Source organism: Takifugu rubripes, chromosome 1 (genome assembly GCF_901000725.2).
Source record: "Takifugu rubripes chromosome 1, fTakRub1.2, whole genome shotgun sequence".
NCBI classification, from domain to species: Eukaryota; Metazoa; Chordata; class Actinopteri; order Tetraodontiformes; family Tetraodontidae; genus Takifugu; species Takifugu rubripes.
Genome location: NC_042285.1, coordinates 27969064 through 27989687, shown reverse-complemented (window position 1 = coordinate 27989687; position 20624 = coordinate 27969064). Strand labels below are relative to the sequence as shown.

Sequence of the window (20624 nt, the reverse complement as noted above, 5' to 3'; positions counted from 1 at the left end):
TGATGCAATGTGCAAAAGCAGGCAGGCGATCTGGCGGAGAGCAACACACCTGTGTCTCAGGTGACAGCGAGGATGCAGAGAAGGTTGACACGTCCACACCTATAAGAGCAGCGACGCCTAACCTACGTTAACGTCACTGCAGGTAAGATGATAAAATGTGGATTCTTGATCATCACACGGGGCCATTTACATGAACATATGATTCGATTGTGACATCATGTCAAAGGAGGTTCCCGTTGGTCCAGGCCATTGTCATCCCTCCAGGTCTAGCGGAGTCAGCTGGACTGATTAAAATAACTGGGAGACGGCTCGTTTGGCCTCTTTATTTCTGCCCGGCTTGCTGAGACTAAAGTCCAACTGGCCCTGGATCAACCTGGATCCTTTCGACATGGTTCACCGAGCCAACCAAGAGTTGGAGCATCATCACTGCTAGTAATGTCCGAATTAAGAAGAGCCTTGACAGCTTCTCGCAATGTTAAAGTAAAGCCAACGAAAGCAATTGTACCTGCAACATTTTCCCAGGTGATCACAAAAGACATTTTTCTCTCTTTTCCCCCCCAAAATGGTCGCTAAGCGGCCCCCAGAGCAGCTGACAGAGCAGGGGTGTAGAGAATGAAGCTAACGCTAGCCCCTAGCGCAGCCTTCAATGAGCCTCAGTTATCAACAGCAAAACCGGGACAGGGAGGCGAGGAGGACCTTCATCCTGCGCCTTTCCACTCACCATATCCCGAAGGCAAACCGCGCCGGCCCCGGACGAACAGTGCGTAGATGCTGGCTGTAAATATCCAATGTCGCGCTGCAAAATCACTTCTTTCTCTTTCTCTCACTCTCTCCACCCGGAATTCGAACCGCAGGACGAGAATGGGATCGTCGTACGCATGCGCAGTCGGTGCGGGGATGATGTTGGCAGTAGGAAAACTGTCGCATGGCAATGGAAATAAGGCGGAAGTAGATAAAGGGGTGTGTGGCGACACCTGCTGGCCGCTCCTGGGACCGGTCCAGCGGTGGGATTTTAGTCACTTGGAATTGGTCTGTTTAAGGATAAAATAAATGTTCTTAAAGTGGAAATCGAGCTTAATTTAAAAAAAAAACAAAAAACACAAAGCCAAATAAATCTTGAATATAAAAAAAAATTCAAATTTTGAGGGAGCACATCTATTAGAGATAAACTACCAAGTGGTTAATTGTCAGTGATGTCACCGGTTGTTCAAGTCATATTACTTTTCATCCATCGTCACTGCCACATTTTTATTTTGCCCATAGATGCAGCATGCTTGAACATGAAAAGCAAAACTTGTTACATTTTTTTTTAGATCACTGTACATGATTAAAATTCAAACATTAATAAAAACAAAGCAAATTTTGTTTTCCATCAGGGTGAGTCTTTATGCTCCAAAAACAGTAAATAGGTAGGTATTTATTCTATTTAATTAACGCCACAAATGCGCCTCATTAATCAGTAGTTCCAAACTACTCTCAGACATCGGGTTATTCCAATGGTTCAGTCTTTTCTCTGAAGTTTAGTCCACAGAGTGAAGAACCTCACTCCACCCCTTCCTCCTCATCATCATCATCATCATCCTCCTCCTCCTCCTCCTCCGACATCTCCACAGAGTCCTCTTCCTCCTCACTATCTTCTTCGTCCGACTCCTCTTCATTGTCCTTTCCTGCTGGCATCTTAACGACGACCTCGTCATCTGCATTGTCATCAACGACCATGGACTTTCTCTTCTCCAGGACTGAGGGGGTGCAGACGGGCGTGGCATCCTAAAGAGGAAGACGTGATCATTTTCTCCCATCTTTTCCCCCCCACATCACTTCATTTTAAAAACATTTTTTCCAGTCCTGACCCACCCTATAACATTTGTGTGTGGCTGTTGGTACATGGGTTTTATTGCGCAGACACAGAAGCACTCGCAATAAGCTAAACGTACCACATTACTGTGGGCACAGTTGTCTGATCCCAAATCACTGAGAAACCAGGGATCATTTTCAGTCTGTGCCTGGACAAAACTCAACAACACTTACTTCACTACATGAAGACTCATTCATAGCCCCTGAAGACTTTTTCTTCTGAGGCAGCTGTGCAGCCTGGAGGAAGACACAGCACACGGCTATTTACCACCAGCGTGTGCTGAACAATGTGGATCTTAGACAAGGTCAAGAAAACGTACAAATCCTGGGAAGTCGTACTCGATGCCATGTGCTGCCAGTCTCTTGCGGAGCTTCCCCTCCTTTCTTAGAAGCCTTTCCTTCATCTTGTCTATTTGGGCTTGTGTACGATTTCGGTTGTAGCGCGCTGTGGCTGGATGCCTGGGCTTTCTGAATTTCTCCTGGGAGCCAACAAACAGCTCTGCATGCACCTTTTCTTCTGGGACCACATGACCTGGTGAAAACAGTTCCCCTCATCTTTAGTGGACTTGTACCCTCTACTGCCCCCTGCTGTTTGTCACGTGTTAGAAACAATTCTTGAAAATACATTTATTTGACAGACAAAATCAAATTGTAGATTTATTATGTATTGCTGTGTGTGTGTGTGCATCATAACAATTAGAATTTTATTTTTAGTAAAATTATATCTTCAAAAGAAAAAACGAGCTAACCGCCAAAACAATAGGAACAATTTTAGAGAAATCAGTCTCAATCAGATTTATATAAAAAAAACTTCTTACATTTAATGAGTCTCTCTCCCATCAGGTAGTTGTTCATCGTCTCTGCAACAATTTTGGCAACGTCATCGCAATCAAACTCAATGAACGCGTATCCCTTGCTTTTTCCAGTCTGCAGGCAGAAAGTTACATGATCCATTTCATACTTTTGTTATTCAAAAAAATGAATCAACACCACAACATTTTCTTTCTTTGATGGAGAAGTCTCAGATCATTGACCAGGAGGCGTTAATAATAACTCCAAATGATTCCTTTTAGCTTTCCTCCAGATTTTGTAGGAACATGGGTTTTATCATGCTGTCACAGGTGGGCAGGTGATAAGCTAAATGCACCAACATACTGTAGGCTCAGTTACCTGACCTCAGACCAGGGTGACATCTGAGCTCACTTTCAGTCTGAGCCGAGCAAATCTCAAGTACAGTTCTGAGTTTTACCTTTTTACTCCGGGACAGTCGGAGTCTCAGGACTTTGCCGAACTGTTCAAAATAAGCTTTGAGCTGAGGTTCAAACAGACCTCGTGGCAGATGCCCCACATATATCACTCCAGGGGATAAATGGGTTCCCTATAAATAGAAAAGAGAAGAAAACGAGAAATACACAGAACAGATGAGGGAACCATCTATTTAACAAGTGTTCTGATGTGCAGACTGCATGTTTCCCCGAGTCCGCTATAAAACCTGCTTCTTCACCTCTTCGATGAAAGTTTAATACAAAAATTCACAAGTTGTTTGTTTACACATGTTAGGCGAACGGTATATTTTTACGATCACGTATAGCCTTATATTTGTTACGATGTTAAAAACAGAGGCTACATATATGTTAGCTAAAGAGCGTTAATATGACGACAACATCGTGGAGCTAATGTCGTTTGAGGGAAATATCAAATGAAAACTCGTCGTTTGCTAGTTCGTCTTTTTACCCACCTTCTTGGATTTGTTCTTCTTCACTTCCTGGACCTTTTTCCTGAACTCTGACTCTTGAGTGGGGTTAAGGGCCAGCAGCTCTTTAGCTGTTTCTGGCGCCGTTTCTCCTTTAATCTCCGTCATTTCTATTTAAGAGACATAAATGGAAGAAGATGAAGATTTGCAAGACGACCCGTAGCTATACCCAAACCACGATGGACGCTTCTTCCGCCCCACGTGGTCCAAAAGCGAAGAGACGGAAATAGGCAGTGCCCCCTACAGGCCAGGATGGCGCATGACACCGTAGCTCTTTTTAATACTAACCCTCAAAACAGCGTTGCAAATAAATAAATACATTCATAAATGCATATGATGGTAAGATGGAATTTGAAAGCGTTGGAGAACCACTGCTCTTTCTACGAAGTAAATCTTTAAGTTTGTGAGACTGCGGAGCTGTGTGTCCGACCCCCTGATGAGCAACACAGGAGCTCCTCAAGGAACTGTGCTCTCCCCATTCCTGTTCACCACCTACACAGCCGACTTCCAGTACCACTCTGAGACATGTCATCTCCAGAAGTACTCGGATGACACAGTCATAGTCGGGTGTGTGGAGAATGGACAGGAGGATGAATACAGGGACCTTGTGGAGAGTTTTGTCAGGTGGAGCAGGGAGAACCTTCTGCAGCTCAACGTGACCAAGACGAAGGAGATGGTGGTGGACTTCAGAAAAAGCAAGTCCCCACCCTCCCCAGTCTGCATCAGTGGGAAGGACGTGGAAATAGTCCCATCTTACAGGTTCCTGGGTGTTCAGCTGGACAATAAACTGGAGTGGTCCACAAACACCGATGCTGTCTACAAGAAGGCCATGAGCAGACTCTATTTCCTCAGGAGACTCAGGTCCTTCAGTGTTTGCAGCAGGATGCTCCACATGTTCTACCAGTCTGTTATGGCTAGCACCATCTTCTGTGCTGTAGTGTGCTGGGGTGCAGGCATTAAAGCAAAGGATGCCAACAGACTCAACAAACTCATCAAAAAGGCAGGGTCTGTTGTTGGCTGTAGACTTGATAACTTGGACGAGGTGGTGAGGGACAGGATGGTGTTGAAACTGCGGACAATCATGGACAGTCCCTCCCACCCCCTCCATAACACAGTGGACAAACTGAGGAGCAGCTTCAGCAACAGACTCCTGCAGCCTCGCTGCTCTAAGGAACGGTACAGGAAGTCATTCCTGCCGTCCGCCATTAAACTGTACAATTCACTCAAACCAACTCAACAATAATTGTGTAATGTTTATGTTGTAATTTTATTTCTAATTTATTCTATATTTATGTATATATGCTTATAATATGTATATATTATATTATGTATATATTATATATATGCTTATAATATATGCTGTATATATGCTTATAACATTCTAATCTATCTGTATTTATTTTTTTCTGTCTCTTTACTCTGCATTCGCTGCTACTATAATTCAATTTCCCCACGGGGATGAATAAAGTCCATCTTAATCTTAATCTTAATCTTTAACTTATGAGGTAAAATATGCATTTTTTTTTAAGATTGAGGGGATGGCTGTCATGACTCTAAAATGTAGATCCTACATCTTATGATTGACCACAGGAATTAACAGGGCACATTTGTTTTATACACATGGAAAATCGTCTACATTGCAATTTGATATGAAACTACAGAAACACATAAATATCTTTTTTGTTTTTACAATGGTCCTGCTTGAAAATGATTACCGGCACTGTTATTACCTGCTATGATTTATTCACCGAAGATGAAAACAATGCTCACTCACTTCTGAATTATAAAAATAAATTTTTCTATTTGTTATTCTGTTAGAAACTGAAAACAATTGTAGAAATGTGAGCAAATATAAAAATCTTTTTGGTTTTTGTGGACTGCATAAAAGGAGGAGCAGAGAAGAAGGTGGGAGAGTGGAAAAAGGGGGTGGAGTGTTTATCAAAGAAATAATGAGCTGAGACCTGCACCAGAGGTACACACAGCAACATGAGCAGAATTCATGACATGGCAACAAAAACCATCTACTTCACTGTGAACGGGAGACCAGAGCAGGCTGAATTCCCGGTGGACTGTCCTTCACTGGATGTCAAAGGTAAGGACTGACCATCGGCTTCATAACTGTGTTCTGATTTCACACATAAACCCAGATAAGATGATTCTGAGCAGAAGATCATTAGGGTGTGATTGTGAATTGTTCCAACAGAAGCAAAAGTCATCGTTATTTTATTGTGGAGGCAGAAGCACAGCTCAGGCAGTGATGCAGCTGCTGCTGACAGCCTGTCACGTCGCACCTCACGTGGTCTCAGGCTGGTTTTTAAGAAGATCTTTCAAGCCTTTTTTTGTATTTTATTGAACAAATAATTCAGATCAGATCTACAGATTTGGACTCAGAATTATGTGACCTTGTCTCTGAAGTTTGTGATAAAGTATAAAGGTCTGCTCGGTTCTGCAGCCCTCGGCTGACCGGCAGCCCTTTACACCCCAGAGAGAACTTTAAAGTCCAGAAGCTCATTTACAAAAATAACAATAATGACATTGATAACAACAAGAATAATGATAATATACTGGCCACCCATCCAGAGCTGTTCCGCTCTGCGGCTGAGGCGGGACCCAATGACATCCTGAAGCTCTACAACCCCAGAGGCAGCATCATCAACATCTCCCCGGCTCTGGAGCCCAACAGTCCACACTCCTGCTACAAGCTGGAAGTGGTGGCCGCTGACTGCAATAGTGAGCCTTTAGGTATCTCCAGCCTGGCAGGTGATGCAGGATCACATGTGGTTCTGGGACAAACTGTCTTTTTTGTTGTTCTCTTAGGTGTAGAGCTCGCTGGCACTCTGGGGTTTGACCTGTCGGCCATGGAGAAAAGGTAGGAAATGAGTAAAGATACAACAACAGGAACTTCTGTTTAAATGAACACAAACTTTATGTTTGGATTGTGGTGTTGATACATCACCCGACTAATGTGATCCCAGGCTACGGGGTTTGGAGAAGAAAATCTTCTTTGAGGCCAGTGAGGCACCTGCGGTTGTGTTTGAGATGAAGAAACAGGTAGATTTGTTCCGGGAGAAGCTGGAGGTATGGAAAAAGAAAACTTCCTTGTCTTCACAGCTTCCTTTTTAGAGAAAATGAGATTTCAATTCTAGAAAACATGTTGGTAGGACAAGAAATCAAGGAGGAAACAGGAAGGTGTAAACTAATAACTTAAATTATCCACCATAGTGGAACACTCAGGTAAAAACCTTAGTTTCTTTTATCAATGCTGATGTCACACCGAAGGATAAAATCCAACCAGATGTGCAAATTTACAAATTCCTCCAGAAAGGGGAACATATCTTTGTTTCTTGAGTCACATGCTTTGTTGGAGGAGAAAAACCTCTAATCCAGAAGCAGCCTGTCAGAGTATCAGTGTATTTTAATACTGCAGCGTTACTATAGCAGTGCACACAGACGCACATCAACAAAGAAACGGTCCTGAAAATCTCAGCAATTCCTTTTACCAGCAGAGTCCACAGCTGCTTTTAATACATCCCATTGCTCATTTACTGCCTGTACCTGTGAAACAGGAAGGTTGCCAGAACTTTATCTTGGCCACTATGATCAGGGTTTGGTTTTAACCTTCATCCTGACTGGGAGGAATTTATCCTCAATCTTTTACAGAGTGTGGAACATCTGAGCTGGCTGGGGTTGTTCAAAGACCTGTCAGAGGGAACACCTAAACCTTCCCCCTTCTACCACAAGAGAACCCTGCACAAAACCAGGAAGGAGTGCGAGCACGTCCGAGAGAAGTTTCTTCAAATGAGGCACGTCACATCAACACGCTTCTTCTTCTATGGATGAAAAAATCAGCCGAATAACTGATGCTTGAACTGTGACCTTTGCAGCTCCTTGGAGATATCAGAGGAGGTGAGACAGTACCTGAAGACTCCAACCTTTGACAACTGGTATGACTTTAAAAAGGATCAAAAGACCCATTACTGGTGGAATTTGGAATTGTCAAAAATGTAATGATTGTGCAGAAGAAATTCTGGTAAATTCTAGTAGTACACAGACCTGCAACAATCTGCACGACACCATGAAAACGCTGCGTAAAGCTTGACACCAGCTCCAAACTCGTCAATTAAGAACTCATCAACAATCCCATGTTTAAAATTGAACATGGTCATGCTGATGATGCAGGAAGGATGACGTTACTCCAAAAACATGTAAAAACCTTCGCTGGATGAAGTGTGACATTGGGTAACGTACGATAATTCGGTTCTGAGGATGATGCGGGAAGGTTGGGGTGGGCGGCCGGGGGAGGGGGTGTCACACCTGTTTCCTGTGAGACAGAAACACGATAATTGTAGTTGTTCCCTGCAGGGTCCTCTGAAGAAGAGGAGCTTGTTTCTCCTGTTAGACACTCATTTCAATATAAATAGGCCTGCAGAGGCCTCGCAAATCAAAAGACCTCTTTCATAAAAGGCTTAATCAACATGCTGTGTTTGAAGGGGGCTTCATGGTCCAACGCATATGTAATGATGCTTTCAGGATGGCTCTGCTGCCATTTTATTTGCTCCGACACCTTTAAAGCAAACATAATGTGGGTAGTTTGGTTAATGCGCAGTTCGGCATGAGCTCTATGGTTTGCTTCACACAAATGTTGCCATCATTAACAAATCCAGTAAAACGTACTTTAAAATGAGTCCTGAAAACACGATCCGTCCGTCAATCACACCCAGTTACTGTCACTTCCTGTCTGGAGTCTGTCCTGAACAACACACCAATCCAAGAAGAAGACGAACCACGAAAGAATGAAAGAAATGGGAGATGATTTCTGCATAAACTTTGGAAACGCAGTTATGGCACAAATAACTGTGTGTGTGTGTGTGTGTGTGTGTGTGTGTGTGTGTGTGTGTGTGTGTGTGCAGGCAGTGGGAGGATGCAGAGATCATGGTGCTCCTGCAGTTCATGTACACAGACTTGGATTTCATATCGACCTTCAACATTGAGCCTGAAGTTCTGCAACAGTTCCTGTTTGAAGTCTACCGACGATACAACAACATCCCGTTTCACAACTTCAAACACTGCTTCTGCGTTACCCAGATGGTGTGTGTGTGTGTGTGTGTGTGTGTGTGTGTGTGTGTGTGTGTGTGTGTCAGGGTGAAAAGCATGAAGGGGCCACTTGTAGTTGTAATCACAAGCTCCTGTGATTGTCAGACCGTTCGACCCGGCTGGTGAAGGACCTTCACAGCAGCGCCAGAAAAGTGCTGCTGCTAAACCCCAAACCTGTGTGTCTGCGCAGATGTACGGTTTGATCTGGTTGACTGACCTGAGGACTAAGATGGACACCATCGACCTGCTCATCATGTTGACCTCTGCAGTCTGTCATGACCTTGATCACAAGGGATACAACAACGCCTATCAGGTGAAAATGTAAAATGCTTAAATGTTACCTTTTTTCATAACCCAGGTACATACAGGGCGGCTGAGGCCTGTTTCACCCTTTCACCTCATCACCTTGGTATTAGAAAGGCACCTTTTTTTCCTTGATGGCTTTAAAAGGTGAAAACAGTACATTTTATTTCCCACAATAATTCCGTAGAACCTTTTATCTTGGCTCATGCACCGGCCAGTTCAGCGCAGAAAGATAAATACATTTGACATAAAAATGAAGCTAACCAGGAAACATGACATAAAAAGTGCTTTGCAACATCCTATTTAAGAGAGGTGTTTAAAGAACCAATGCTGAGGTACCAGCATTAACAAGGACAGAGAAGGGGAGAGGGAAGATACAGTCAGGTGTGCACAGCTTACATCATGCAGCTGCTCTGTCACAGCTCCTGAAGCAGAATGGATTATAACATGAACATTAATGGGAGACTGATGCTCATCTGTGCAGATCAACGCTCGGACTGAACTCGCGCTCCGATACAATGACATCTCCCCGCTGGAGAACCACCACTGTGCTGTGGCCTTTGAGATACTAGAGAAGGTGAAGCAGGGTGAAAATGGCAAATCATATAAACAACGCAAAGATATTGAAACATTTATTGGTGCTACACTGTCGTTCTTTGGAGGTTCCAGGGTCATAACCTGGAGGCCCTGGAGTTGTAAAGTAGCAATAAATGTCTCTTTGTTTTGCAGCCACAAAACAACATCTTCAGAAATCTGCCTGCAGATCAGTACAAACGCATCAGGGAAGGAATCATCAAGTGAGACCGTCCTCCTGAACTTCTTGGCGTGCACAGCATGATGGCGCCGTGGCTCAGGCTCACGTTATAACCTGGCTTCCTTTCCACCTCTGTTACCTGCAGATGTATCCTGGCCACTGACATGACCAAGCACAATGAGATTCTCAACAAGTTCAAGTCCATCCTGCCAGCCTTTGACTTCACCAACAAGGACCACAAGGACGTGGTGAAAATGAAAATCCATCAGTTTCATGCACAGAAGAGGGAAAATCAATGTGGGGTTGGGGTTGGGGGTTAGAATCCTGTAGTTTCATCTTGTAGGCACAACACAAACATGACAACATGGCATGAATCTCCAAAACTGCATCTACTCATGAATAAAGGGCTCCAGCTGAGGTTCCAGCTCAGAGGATGTGTTTGACATGCAGCATTAATGGATGAATGGATGAATGAATGGGAGGATTTGGTTTGATGGCATTGTGGTTCCTAAAATCAGAATCAGGGTACTTTATTGATCCCTTTAGGGGATGTCCATTAGGGAAATTAGCAAATAGCAAATAGCATCAATATGTCCTCTTTGATGTTGTGTGTGCAGCTGATGATGATTCTGATCAAAGTGAGTGACATTTCCAACGAGGCCCGGCCCATGGAGGTGGCCGAGCCCTGGCTGGACTGTCTTCTGCAGGAGTTTTACAACCAGGTAATTATACAGAATACAGAGAGAATTAAAAACCTGAACTCATGAATAATTTCTCCTTTTCCGTCCTCAGAGTGATGTGGAGAAGCTGGAGGGTCTCCCCGTCACCCCCTTCATGGACCGGGATAAAGTGACCAAACCTTCATCTCAAACAGGCTTCATCAGGTTCATCCTGCTGCCTCTCTTCATCGAGCTGGCTAATCTCTTCCCCTGCTTGGAGGTAAAATATGTACACACCCGTCAGATTTTCAGTGAATGGACCACGCAGGGACACGTCAATGACAGTTTTTAAAATTGGATCTGCAGCAGCACATTATCGACCCAGTGAGAAAGGCTTTGGATTACTACACGGAGATGGAGAAAGCCCTGGAAAGAGAGAAACAGAACCGGGCTCAGAGCGAGAGCGTGTCCAAAAGTAAAGAGACAGCTGTGAGTGCACAGAGCACATCGGATGTCCACACGGACGCTGGAGGTCGAGCCTCCAAACAGGATGCACAGTGAACTTTGGGAGATGTCAGTGAAATCCACCTTTGCACTGATGAAGAACATCCTGCCGCACAGTCAAAGTGAAAGCAAGTGGAGGGAGAGAATTATATTGGAATAAAAGTTGCAATTTCAATTTTGTTTTTGTATTGTCAGTGATTTGTGCTTTCTAAATTAATATTTTGAAATCTAAAGGGGAAAAAGCAAAACTAACTTATGTTTATATGCTCACACAGTTCACCATTGTCATTTAATTATTTAATGCATATATCACAAAGGGACACAGATTTAGAAGCTCATACATTTTTAGCAACATGAATAACTAAACTTACTGTCATCCATAAACGCTGTATTATAAAAGCAGCTCTCCTGAACAATCATGATACTCTTTCCAAGAGCTGAATAATCATAACTAATTAATAACATTATTGTGAGTGGAGAGCTGGACTGTAGATGTCGCTGTCGGTATATTTGTCAGTGCGTCTCACCACAACGGTTTGAGTTCATACCTGAGAAAACCAGTCATCATGGACACGTTTGTGAAATCACCACACCCGAAAACCCGAATTAAAGACTAAACTAAAGTAAAATGGCTGTGATAGAACATTAAACGTATATGTATCTATCTTTACGTATTATATGCAAAACAGCAACATATGTAAAAAGGTAACAGTATGTTATGGTGATAGCACGTTACTGCACATGTCATGTTGCAAGATTGAGTTACGTTTCATAACTCAATTCGTTCAACAAAAGTACGAGGTTACATAAGAAATGTTGTCAAAGATGTCAAAGATGTCCCTGTTCTGACCCCGCTCGTTATTGTCTGTCCAGACGCTCGTTTCACCGATTATTCCGCCAGCAAATGAACGCATCCTCCGACAGGTTCGTGACATTTTGTACGCTTATTTTGTGTTTAAAGCTTTTTTCTTTTTAATTTACGTACATTTACGTATAAGTAAACCAACGCGGTGGAACAGTTTATTCAGGTCTTTATTTAATCGAATCTCAAACGATCGATTGTTAATTTAAAGGTTTTCTCATTATTTTTGTTCCCCCCGCGCGGCGTCAGCGTCGGAGGGTTTGTCTCCTCCCACAATCTGATTGGCTATCGCCGAGCCTCACCTTCTGGCTGCTGACCAATCACTGCCCAGATATAGTCAGTCGTTTCCGGGTCTGGGTAGCGCCGAGCCCGAGAGTTTTTCCACTTGCCCTTGCCCTCCTACTCGTGCAACAAGAAGGCGGAATTAAAGACAGAAAACACTTCTGGTGATCGAGCAAAGAGATCATTTTATTAATTAATTAATCATTCGTGGAGCGGCTGAACCAACTCAGTTTAATTTCACCAAAGAAAACTTTTGTTGAAAGTTTAAGAATGGATCCACTTGTTGCTGCGATTGACCAGGGCACGAGCTCGACCAGATTTTTGGTGAGTGATGATGATGATGAGGATGATGATGATGATGATGATGATGTGGAGGAGGATGGTTAATAATGGTAAATAGTGTTAGAGGTGATTTTGTGTTCATAATTTGGTGTGAACTTTCTGGGTTTCTGCTGTTTTTGTCAAAACTGAACCAAATCCGTTCTAAACTCTCTTGTCTGTAACTTGTGGTCAAATAATCAATGAAAAGATAGTTGAGCGAACAAACAACACCTAAGTTGTGGCTTAAACAGTATAACACATTTGGTGTCTTTTTACTGTCGATGTGTCGTAACACATTAATTACTTGGACATTTCATGGGCCACAGCTAGAAGAGAGCTTAAATCATTCTGAAATAAGCCAAGTCAAGTCATTAACAAACCCACAAAACTAGTCCACTTACCCTCTGGAGTCTGTGGTTCTCGTCAGCTGCGGCTTTTTCAGCCAGAAGTTACGAAACAGCTGCTGTTGCTTAAAATTTTGGGAAAATGTTGACTCTATTTGGCATTAGCCAAACTGAAATTTCCATGTTTCGGATTAGTTCTTCTTACTTCTGCTTTGTACTGCTCTTCTCCCACTTACGTCATTTTGGATTTTTCTTTTCGTTGCTCATTTTTCTCCTGCAGATTTACAGGTCAAACTATATTTGCATGTATCTGTTTACCTTTTAAATAAAATAAATGTTTCACTCTTGGCCTCATTCCTCATATGAAAGGCTTTTTTTGTATCCTTTGTTTTAGCATCGTTGTGGTTTAAACATGACAATTTTACAGGTTTTCAATACAAAAACAGCAGAAATAGTGTGTCAGCACCAAGTGGAGATCAACCAGAGTTTTCCCAAGGAGGGGTGAGTTCTGGCTTAACTAAAAACTCTCTTTTAAAAGAGTTATTGAAAAAAAATCACGAATGTCATAGTCTCAGAGAGGCCAATCTGGTTTTCTATAAATGAGCCAAAGACAGTTTATTTAAAATATGTAGCAAGAGTGACATGTAATGTGCTTGTTCACATCTTTACCTGCTTTTAAACCAGGTGGGTGGAGGAGGACCCCCAGGAGATCATCCAGTCTGTCTACGAGTGTATCGAGAGGACCTGTGAGAAGCTCGCCCAGCTCAATGTCGACGTCTCCAGCATTAAAGGTGTGTCACCACACATCAACCATGTGTGAATCAGACGCTCCCCGCTGACCGTGGTGTCCTTAAAGGTGGAGTTTTATCGATATTTAGGATGTTGCTTTTCCTTCAGCGGTGGGCGTAACCAATCAGAGAGAGACCACTGTGGTGTGGGACAAAGAGACCGGCGTGCCGCTGTACAGCGCCATTGGTGAGTGTGGTACACGTTAGAGAGCAACAGTGTTTCACGTGCTTAATGTGAGAGTAATTATTAAGGTCTTTTCATGTGAGTGCAGCAGGCCAGCTTCACTCTTTAGCTGTGATATATTTTCTTGAGTCTTTTATTAGCAACATGTTTTATGAATATTATTGTGTCATCCTGGTGGTGTCATGTGACTCGTCTGCGCGGCTCCCTCCCAGCCCAGCTGCTCCATGTGCTGTCACCTGCTGAGTGATTTAAAAGCTGGAGACACGCCCCTTTGGAGCTTTACACTACATTAGAGTCTGATATTTACATGTGCTAGTTACTATTGCTGCCTCACAGAAACACTTTTAGAGGTAATGTATTGGTTTAGGGCTGTTACCAAAGTGCCAAACTTAATCTAAACCATCAAATTAAAACTCCAGTCTGGCTGAATTTCTTGCTGCTCATTCAGAAGTGACAGCAGGAAGGTTTTCTGGAGATTGGAGCATCAAAAATAACGAAATCTGTCACCATCTATTATATTAGAGATGGACAAGTTCAGTTAAAAGGACTTGTCGGTTGTTCTGCTGACTTAAATCACCAAAGCTCAGTCTGTGAGCGATCCGAGGACAGATGTTGACGTATTAACTCGTGATGCTCGTAGGAGCTGTTGCATTGTTGCACCCAGCAGAGGCTGTGCTGACATTCTGTGCACCGAAGACGCACAAAACTGACAGATTTGATGCGTTTCTTCATCTTCCTGATGTTTGAATCTGTTTGAACCTCAATTCTGTAGTTTGGTTGGACCTGCGCACACAGTCCACAGTGGAGAACCTCATCAACAAAGCTCCAGGAAAGGACAAGAACCACCTGAAGGTCTGGAGACAGAAGAAGAAGAAGAAAAGCCACGAGTGCGTTTTATATTGAGACTTCCAGTTTATGGATTGCCCTCGTCTTTCTCTCCAGCACAAGACAGGCCTTCCCATCAGCACTTACTTCAGTGCAGTGAAGCTCCGCTGGCTGCTGGACAACGTGGACGAGGTACGTCAGGCGGTGCTGAGCGGGCGCGCCATGTTTGGCACGGTGGACTCCTGGATCATCTGGGTAAGTGTTGCACACGTGTGGACGGTCATTCAGGACCTGGGGAGGCTTTTTGCTGTCGTGTCTCTGGAGAAAGTCTGATTTTTATTCCCCCAGTGCCTGACGGGGGGCAGCAGCGGAGGGGTCCACTGTACTGACGTTACCAACGCCAGTCGCACCATGCTCTTCAACATTCACACCATGGACTGGGACTCTGAACTCTGCAGGTCAGCAACACTCAGATAACAGTTAAAACTCTCTCTGCACTTCCACCAAACCAGGTGCTGCTGACCAACATGGTGGCCACTGCTTAGAGTCCTTCCTTCTGTGGGTCTGTGTCAGGGTCATTCTCAGCGTCAGCGTTGGGGTTCCTCCCCTCCTCCTGTGATGGAGACGTTGCTGTGGTCGTCTCTTGGTAGTTCTGTGCATCTTTCTGCGATCAAAAGCTGCTGTTTTGCTCCTCGTTATTTTCCCCACGCGTTAGTGAGACTGAACATGTTTGAGCAGATCTTCATTGCGACTCTTCTGTTGTGCTTTTGTTGTCTTCAGTTACTTTGACGTCCCGATGGAAATCCTTCCAACAATCCGAAGCTCCTCTGAAATCTATGGTTACTTGGTGAGTTCAGTGCAGACCCCCCATCATGAAACACTCAGAACGTTGCTGTAAGATCACACTCATTTAAAGCATAAAGGATTGTTCCAAATTGTCTCATAATATCTGCGATAATCACACGATTGAGATCTTAATCAGTCGACGTGATAATGTGCTGGTCGGTCAAAGATTGTCATCCTTTCAGGTTTGTGAGGAGCAGAATCAGCTGATAAGGCCGAGATAGGTGAACTGTTATCATTTTGAGCATCTGCAGAACCCTTTAAAATCCAAAAAGTTCTGAAAATAGCCAATTAAGAGCTGGAACTCCACCACCTGAACTGTATGTAGTACAGGAAAAGTACTGGAAACTGCCACATGGGACAAAACCAGCCATTTCTATCTGTACGACAGTGTTTCCATATCTTATTTTTGTCTTCAGTCTCTTCAATAGTGTAGAAAAGAGTTTTTTGTGAGCGCTGATAACGTAAGGATAAGATCAGGATGGTGTTTATGATGCAGCACAGACAGATTAGTGTCACATGACTGCTGGGTAAAACGTAATCTGTTATACGACTGTGTCATCGAGGTAGCTTACACATTAAACCCATTTTATGCAACACACACTTTGCCCCGTCTCTGTTGGGTGGTCGGGGTGGGGGGCAGGACTGGTTGTCCCTGAGTCCCATCTGAATGCTATTTGTAAAGATCCTGTATCGCCTGAGTCCGCTCTTACTCAAATGTAAACTTGCTCGAGTTTTTGAGGTCACAGGTCAGAATTGCCTTTAGATTATCTCTGTTGGGAAGACTCCGCCCACTTCCTCCAAAAGCAGCATCTTAAATGGCAGCTGGACCATTTCTCACAAACCGCAACGACTTCACCAGAAAAGGGAGATAAACAAATTTTCCATTAGGTTCCGAGTGTTTTTCGCCCAAAATTCCCACGCCGAGGTTCCGGAGAGGCGGGAGCACCCTGGGATGGACATACACAAATAATGACATTTCTGGTGCCATTAAAGATTTACACCTTTATTTCTGTCCTCTCACCAGAAATCCAGCTCCATGGCAGGAGTTCCCATCTCTGGGGTAGGTCTGGACCCTCCCGTCTGTCCTGTCCCGTTCACTCAGTCCTTATTATCGGTCTCGGCCCCTGTTCTTTAATATCTGATCAAACATATCTGACATTTCTGATCCAATACTCTCCCCTCATCAGTGTCTCGGCGACCAGTCCGCTGCTCTGGTTGGTCAGATGTGCTTCGAAGAGGGTCAAGCCAAGAACACGTAAGTGCTTTTTCATACATAAACATCCTGTTTTATTTCATTTGTGTCATATCCTTGGTCAAACGTAGGATAAACAGATTTCACCGACATCATTTGAAATGAGAATGATGACTAAAGAACAGGGACCAAAATAAACGAGTCGGAGTGCTGCTGACTCATCCAGGGAATCAGTCATGAGATGCTTCACTGATGCAGAAATAGATTTAAATCCTTAAAAGCAGAACTGCAAAGCCTCTGTTTGGCAGATGTAACCTGTAACCTCCATTTGTAACCTTGTAATCAACACAGATTACTGATGGTTATTCCATCCTTTGTTGTGGGTGTTAAAGGTACGGAACCGGTTGCTTCATGCTCAAGAACACGGGCACCACGGTGAGAAGGGAGACCGATCCTGAACTACAGTCTCACTGTTTGTCCTGTCGATCGTTTGCACTCACTCCTGCTCTCACCCCAGCCGGTGATCTCCGACCACGGCCTGCTGACCACCGTTGCCTACAAACTGGGGAGAGACGTGCCGGCATGTTACGCGCTCGAGGTCTGTGAACGCGTCGTTCATGAACGGACCTGCCGAAATGCTAAAAACCCCTCCCAGTTTGCACTGGTTGGTGGTACCAATGGAGAGATCTCACCCACCGTTCCAGGATGGTTTCTTGTCTGACTGATTGCACATGCAACAGCGTGTGGCTCTGACCTGCACGGCGCTTATTCTTCTCGTCCTCTCAGGGTTCAGTGGCCATTGCTGGGGCTGTGGTACGATGGCTGCGGGACAACTTGGGCATCATTAAATCCTCAGCAGAGATAGGTAGTTTGTTAATCATGTTTGGTTTGTTAATCACTCTCTTATTATACAAACATCGTTAACATCCGTCCCCACTGTCTAATCGCAGAGACGCTGGCGGCAACAGCTGGAACGTCCTATGGTTGTTACTTTGTTCCGGCTTTCTCTGGGCTCTACGCCCCCTACTGGGAGCCAAGTGCAAGAGGGTGAGACAGCTGTTAAAATGTTTTACACGCTCTGTTCCGGCCTTGACGATGGACTCGAGACCAGCTCTGGAGCAGACTATAAGTGATGAAAATGAACTCTGTTCCAGGATCATCTGCGGGCTCACCCAGTTCACCAACAAGAGCCACTTGGCCTTTGCTGCCCTGGAGGCCGTCTGCTTCCAGACCAGAGAGGTGAGGGCCATCTCGACTCCACCCAGGCATTTTGGGTACTAATGTGTGCAGATGATATAGCATGACATTTCAGAGTAAGAGTAAGTCATCTAATGATCAGTGGTTTTGCATCCGTCACTCAGATTCTGGACGCGATGAACCAGGACAGCCGGGTTCCTCTGGCTCAGCTGCAGGTGGACGGAGGGATGACGTCCAACAGGTTACTGATGCAGCTGCAAGCGGACATCCTCGGCGTGACTGTGGGTGAGCACATGCACGCTGGCCGTAGGTGCTTTCATTCCTGACTGTGCCGAGCTGAACCAAACCAAACCAGTTCACCTTTTTAGGAGAACAGTTTCCTGGGAATTTGAAAGTCACAGCGTTTGCAAGTCTCTTACGTCAAATCATAAAGTGGCAAACGGTGATGAGGAATCATTTCAGTCTAAAGCCAGGAGGGGGGTTCTGTCTCACCTGGACCAGGACGTTACCCTAGAAGAACACAGTACATATTTTCTCATTAAGCTGCTCTAAAATCAGACTCGACCACAGAAGAGTAAATCAAACGGAGCTCTTCCTCTAAACTAGAGCAAAGGTCAACAAAGCTGTTCAACCAGGACAGGAGTGACTGACACCTTGTCACTTTGTGTCGTCTTTGGCTGATATCTATTTCCTGGTTTTGTTGTAAATCCCTCACAACGTCCTTCTCTCCCGAATCAAACAACTTATGTGGGTTTTTTTTATAGAGCAACGTTGTTCTTCTGTGACATAAACTGAAGCTACAAAACAAGATGTCACTCCTGAACAAACAGCTTCATTTATCTAACAGCAAACTTGTGTTTGGTCAATAACTGGTGACACTGGACTTTTGATTCTAGTAGGCCATCTGACTTTTGACCCATTTCCACGCACACATGCACTTACACACACTTGAACCTTGACTCAGTTTTGCTGCAGTAAATGTAACTCTGCTGTCATATCTCACCGTTTCATTTCACTACGAATGCTTCTTCTCTCACCTCCTAAATACTTGGTGTATTGCTGGAGGTTAAATTCTCTGCTCTTGTCCCACGTCGGTCCAGTACGACCCACCATGTCCGAGACCACGGCTCTGGGGGCAGCCATGGCAGCAGGGGCAGCAGAGGGGGTGAACGTGTGGAACCTGAGGTCCAGTCACCTCCCGAAGGTCACGTGTGAGATGTATGAGCCTCAGATCAACACTGACGGTGAGGAACTGAAGCTGAAGCCTGCCTGATCTTGAATGCATCACTTCTGACCTGCGCCGTGTTCCTGTCAGAGAGCGAGTTCCGCTTCGCTCGATGGAAGAAAGCTGTGCAGAGATCCATGAAGTGGGAGACCACAGAGGCTCACTGATGCACCAACGGTACACGTTTGACCTTAAATCTGACGCGTTTTGACCTATTTTTCAGTTGAATTTAAGCCTTTGAGCTGCTCCATGACACCAACTTCTAAACAGAAAACCCTTCAACCTAATTGGCATCTAAAAAGTCATATAGGAATAAAGGATTTGACTTATTTTGACATATTAAACAGACCACTTGGTTCTTGTTGCAGGTTATTTCATAAATGTCTGAAATGAAGGGTTAATAAAGGGTTTCTGGGATGAGAATGAGGGAGCAGATGTTTGCATAACTACGACCTCACTGTCATCCGCAGGAAGTCAGCTGTGATCGGGGCCTCTTTGCGGAGATACGGAGGCCTGCTGTGGACAAAACTCCAACTCTATCCTGTATTCAAAGCCAGTGCGGACTTTTGAAATGTTCTTAAAGCAACGGGGTTTTTATTTTAACCTTCCTGTAGATTCTCATTTCTCTGTTTCATGTAATTTAATCAGTTTAACACAGCCCTTCTCAAATAGTGGGGCGCGCCCCCCTGGGGGGGGTGCGCTGCGATGCGCGTGTGACCCCGGAGAACATGTTTTTTGTTTTTTTTGCCGTACTAGAATAAAGTGTAATTGCACATCCCGCGCGCAGACACCACAGAGCAAGAGATAGGAAGAGCAGTGAACAAACCATCAAGAGACGGCATGAAAAAATACTTAACAGTGATGAAAAGAAAGGCGGAGAGACGGAGATAATGAGACAAACGAAAGCTAAGATGAGGAAATATGACGAAGCGTATATAGCGCTTGGCTTCACTGCGACTACGGTGGGAGACGAGGAAAGACCGGTGTGTTTACTGTGTCTAAAAATGTTGGCAGGACGGCATGAAGCCAAATAAATGAAGGCCTCACTTAAAGACATCACACCCCAGTCACGCTGATAACCCTAACCCTGGTTAACCCTAACCCTGGTTAACCCTAACCCTCACTTAAAGACATCACACCCCAGTCACGCTGATCAGCCGCTTGAGTTTTTTCAGCGAAAACGTGCCGAATATTGGCAACAATCATCCCGCTTTGGTCTATATTTCTTTCTTTTTTTGTTTTCTTTAATGTTAATAAGGATACAATGCTATGCAGAGGTGTACTTATAACAATTTCATAGACAAATGATACTAATTCTAGTCACGGCGGGGGGGACGCAAAATGTTTTCTTCTTCCTAGGGGGGGCGTAACAGAAAATAATTGAGAAGCACTGGTTTAACAGGAGGGTTTGTTTACAGCAGGGATGTAAATGGGTTCCCACTGGGGGTCAGGAACCCCGGTTGGATCATGGCTTTTTAACACTACAGGGACGGGACTGAGCGTCGAGAGGCGGGAGCACCCCCCCCCCCCAGTCTGACATTTGTGTCAGCACACCAAAAACAAATATATTCGTAAATTGAAATGCATTTTTCCATCTGCAAACCCTTTTTTCCATGAGCTCATGGAGGAAAATAATT

General features: G+C 44.4%; 4 protein-coding genes and 2 non-coding genes across 8 annotated transcripts in view; 2 read left to right on the top strand and 4 right to left on the bottom strand.

Moving 5' to 3' along the window:
- The window catches only part of clasp1a (cytoplasmic linker associated protein 1a), a 36573-nt gene extending 35716 nt beyond the window's left edge, over positions 1-857 (bottom strand). Inside the window, 1 exon segment of the mRNA XM_029836724.1 lies at positions 722-857. Within this exon segment, the coding sequence (XP_029692584.1) occupies positions 722-724 (3 nt within the window). The 5' untranslated portion in view covers positions 725-857.
- LOC101074688 (high affinity cGMP-specific 3',5'-cyclic phosphodiesterase 9A) lies at positions 16-11083 on the top strand. Of its 2 annotated transcripts, none has more exons than XM_029837435.1 (15): positions 16-142; positions 5496-5699; positions 6188-6349; positions 6425-6476; positions 6583-6658; positions 7268-7410; positions 7492-7551; positions 8518-8695; positions 8892-9014; positions 9489-9581; positions 9734-9801; positions 9904-10006; positions 10376-10480; positions 10551-10697; positions 10784-11083. In XM_029837435.1, the coding sequence occupies exons 2-15, from the start codon at positions 5594-5596 to the stop codon at positions 10976-10978; spliced, it is 1611 nt and encodes a 536-aa protein (XP_029693295.1). In that variant the 5' UTR covers positions 16-142; positions 5496-5593; the 3' UTR covers positions 10979-11083. The 2 variants fall into 2 exon arrangements, with proteins under 2 accessions (XP_029693295.1, XP_029693248.1); XM_029837388.1 differs by having other exon boundaries at positions 6583-6685.
- nifk (nucleolar protein interacting with the FHA domain of MKI67) lies at positions 1234-3833 on the bottom strand. Its single transcript, XM_003962174.3, has 6 exons — positions 3593-3833; positions 3104-3232; positions 2673-2781; positions 2175-2386; positions 2029-2091; positions 1234-1767 (listed from the first exon to the last, which is right to left on the bottom strand). The coding sequence occupies exons 1-6, from the start codon at positions 3713-3715 to the stop codon at positions 1543-1545; spliced, it is 861 nt and encodes a 286-aa protein (XP_003962223.3). The 5' UTR covers positions 3716-3833; the 3' UTR covers positions 1234-1542.
- LOC115246560 (small nucleolar RNA ACA64) lies at positions 1873-2001 on the bottom strand. Its single transcript, XR_003885690.1, has one exon. It is a non-coding gene; the product is annotated as a small nucleolar RNA ACA64 (small nucleolar RNA).
- LOC115246561 (small nucleolar RNA ACA64) lies at positions 2940-3068 on the bottom strand. The gene has a single exon (XR_003885691.1). It is a non-coding gene; the product is annotated as a small nucleolar RNA ACA64 (small nucleolar RNA).
- Positions 11084-12141: 1058 nt separating the features above from the next.
- Positions 12142-19780, top strand: LOC101066554 (glycerol kinase-like). Of its 2 annotated transcripts, XM_003962139.3 has the most exons (19): positions 12144-12389; positions 13158-13231; positions 13415-13521; positions 13628-13705; positions 14475-14554; positions 14645-14782; positions 14876-14985; positions 15308-15374; positions 16398-16433; positions 16561-16628; positions 16958-17000; positions 17083-17163; positions 17352-17430; positions 17516-17612; positions 17720-17804; positions 17927-18047; positions 18863-19006; positions 19078-19164; positions 19458-19780. In XM_003962139.3, exons 1-18 carry the CDS (start codon positions 12336-12338, stop codon positions 19152-19154), a joined length of 1539 nt encoding a protein of 512 aa, XP_003962188.2. In that variant the 5' UTR covers positions 12144-12335; the 3' UTR covers positions 19155-19164; positions 19458-19780. The 2 variants fall into 2 exon arrangements, 1 of the variants encoding a protein (XP_003962188.2); XR_003888729.1 differs by lacking the exons at positions 19078-19164; positions 19458-19780 and having other exon boundaries at positions 12142-12389; positions 17720-17839; positions 18863-19000.
- Positions 19781-20624: the final 844 nt, after the last annotated feature.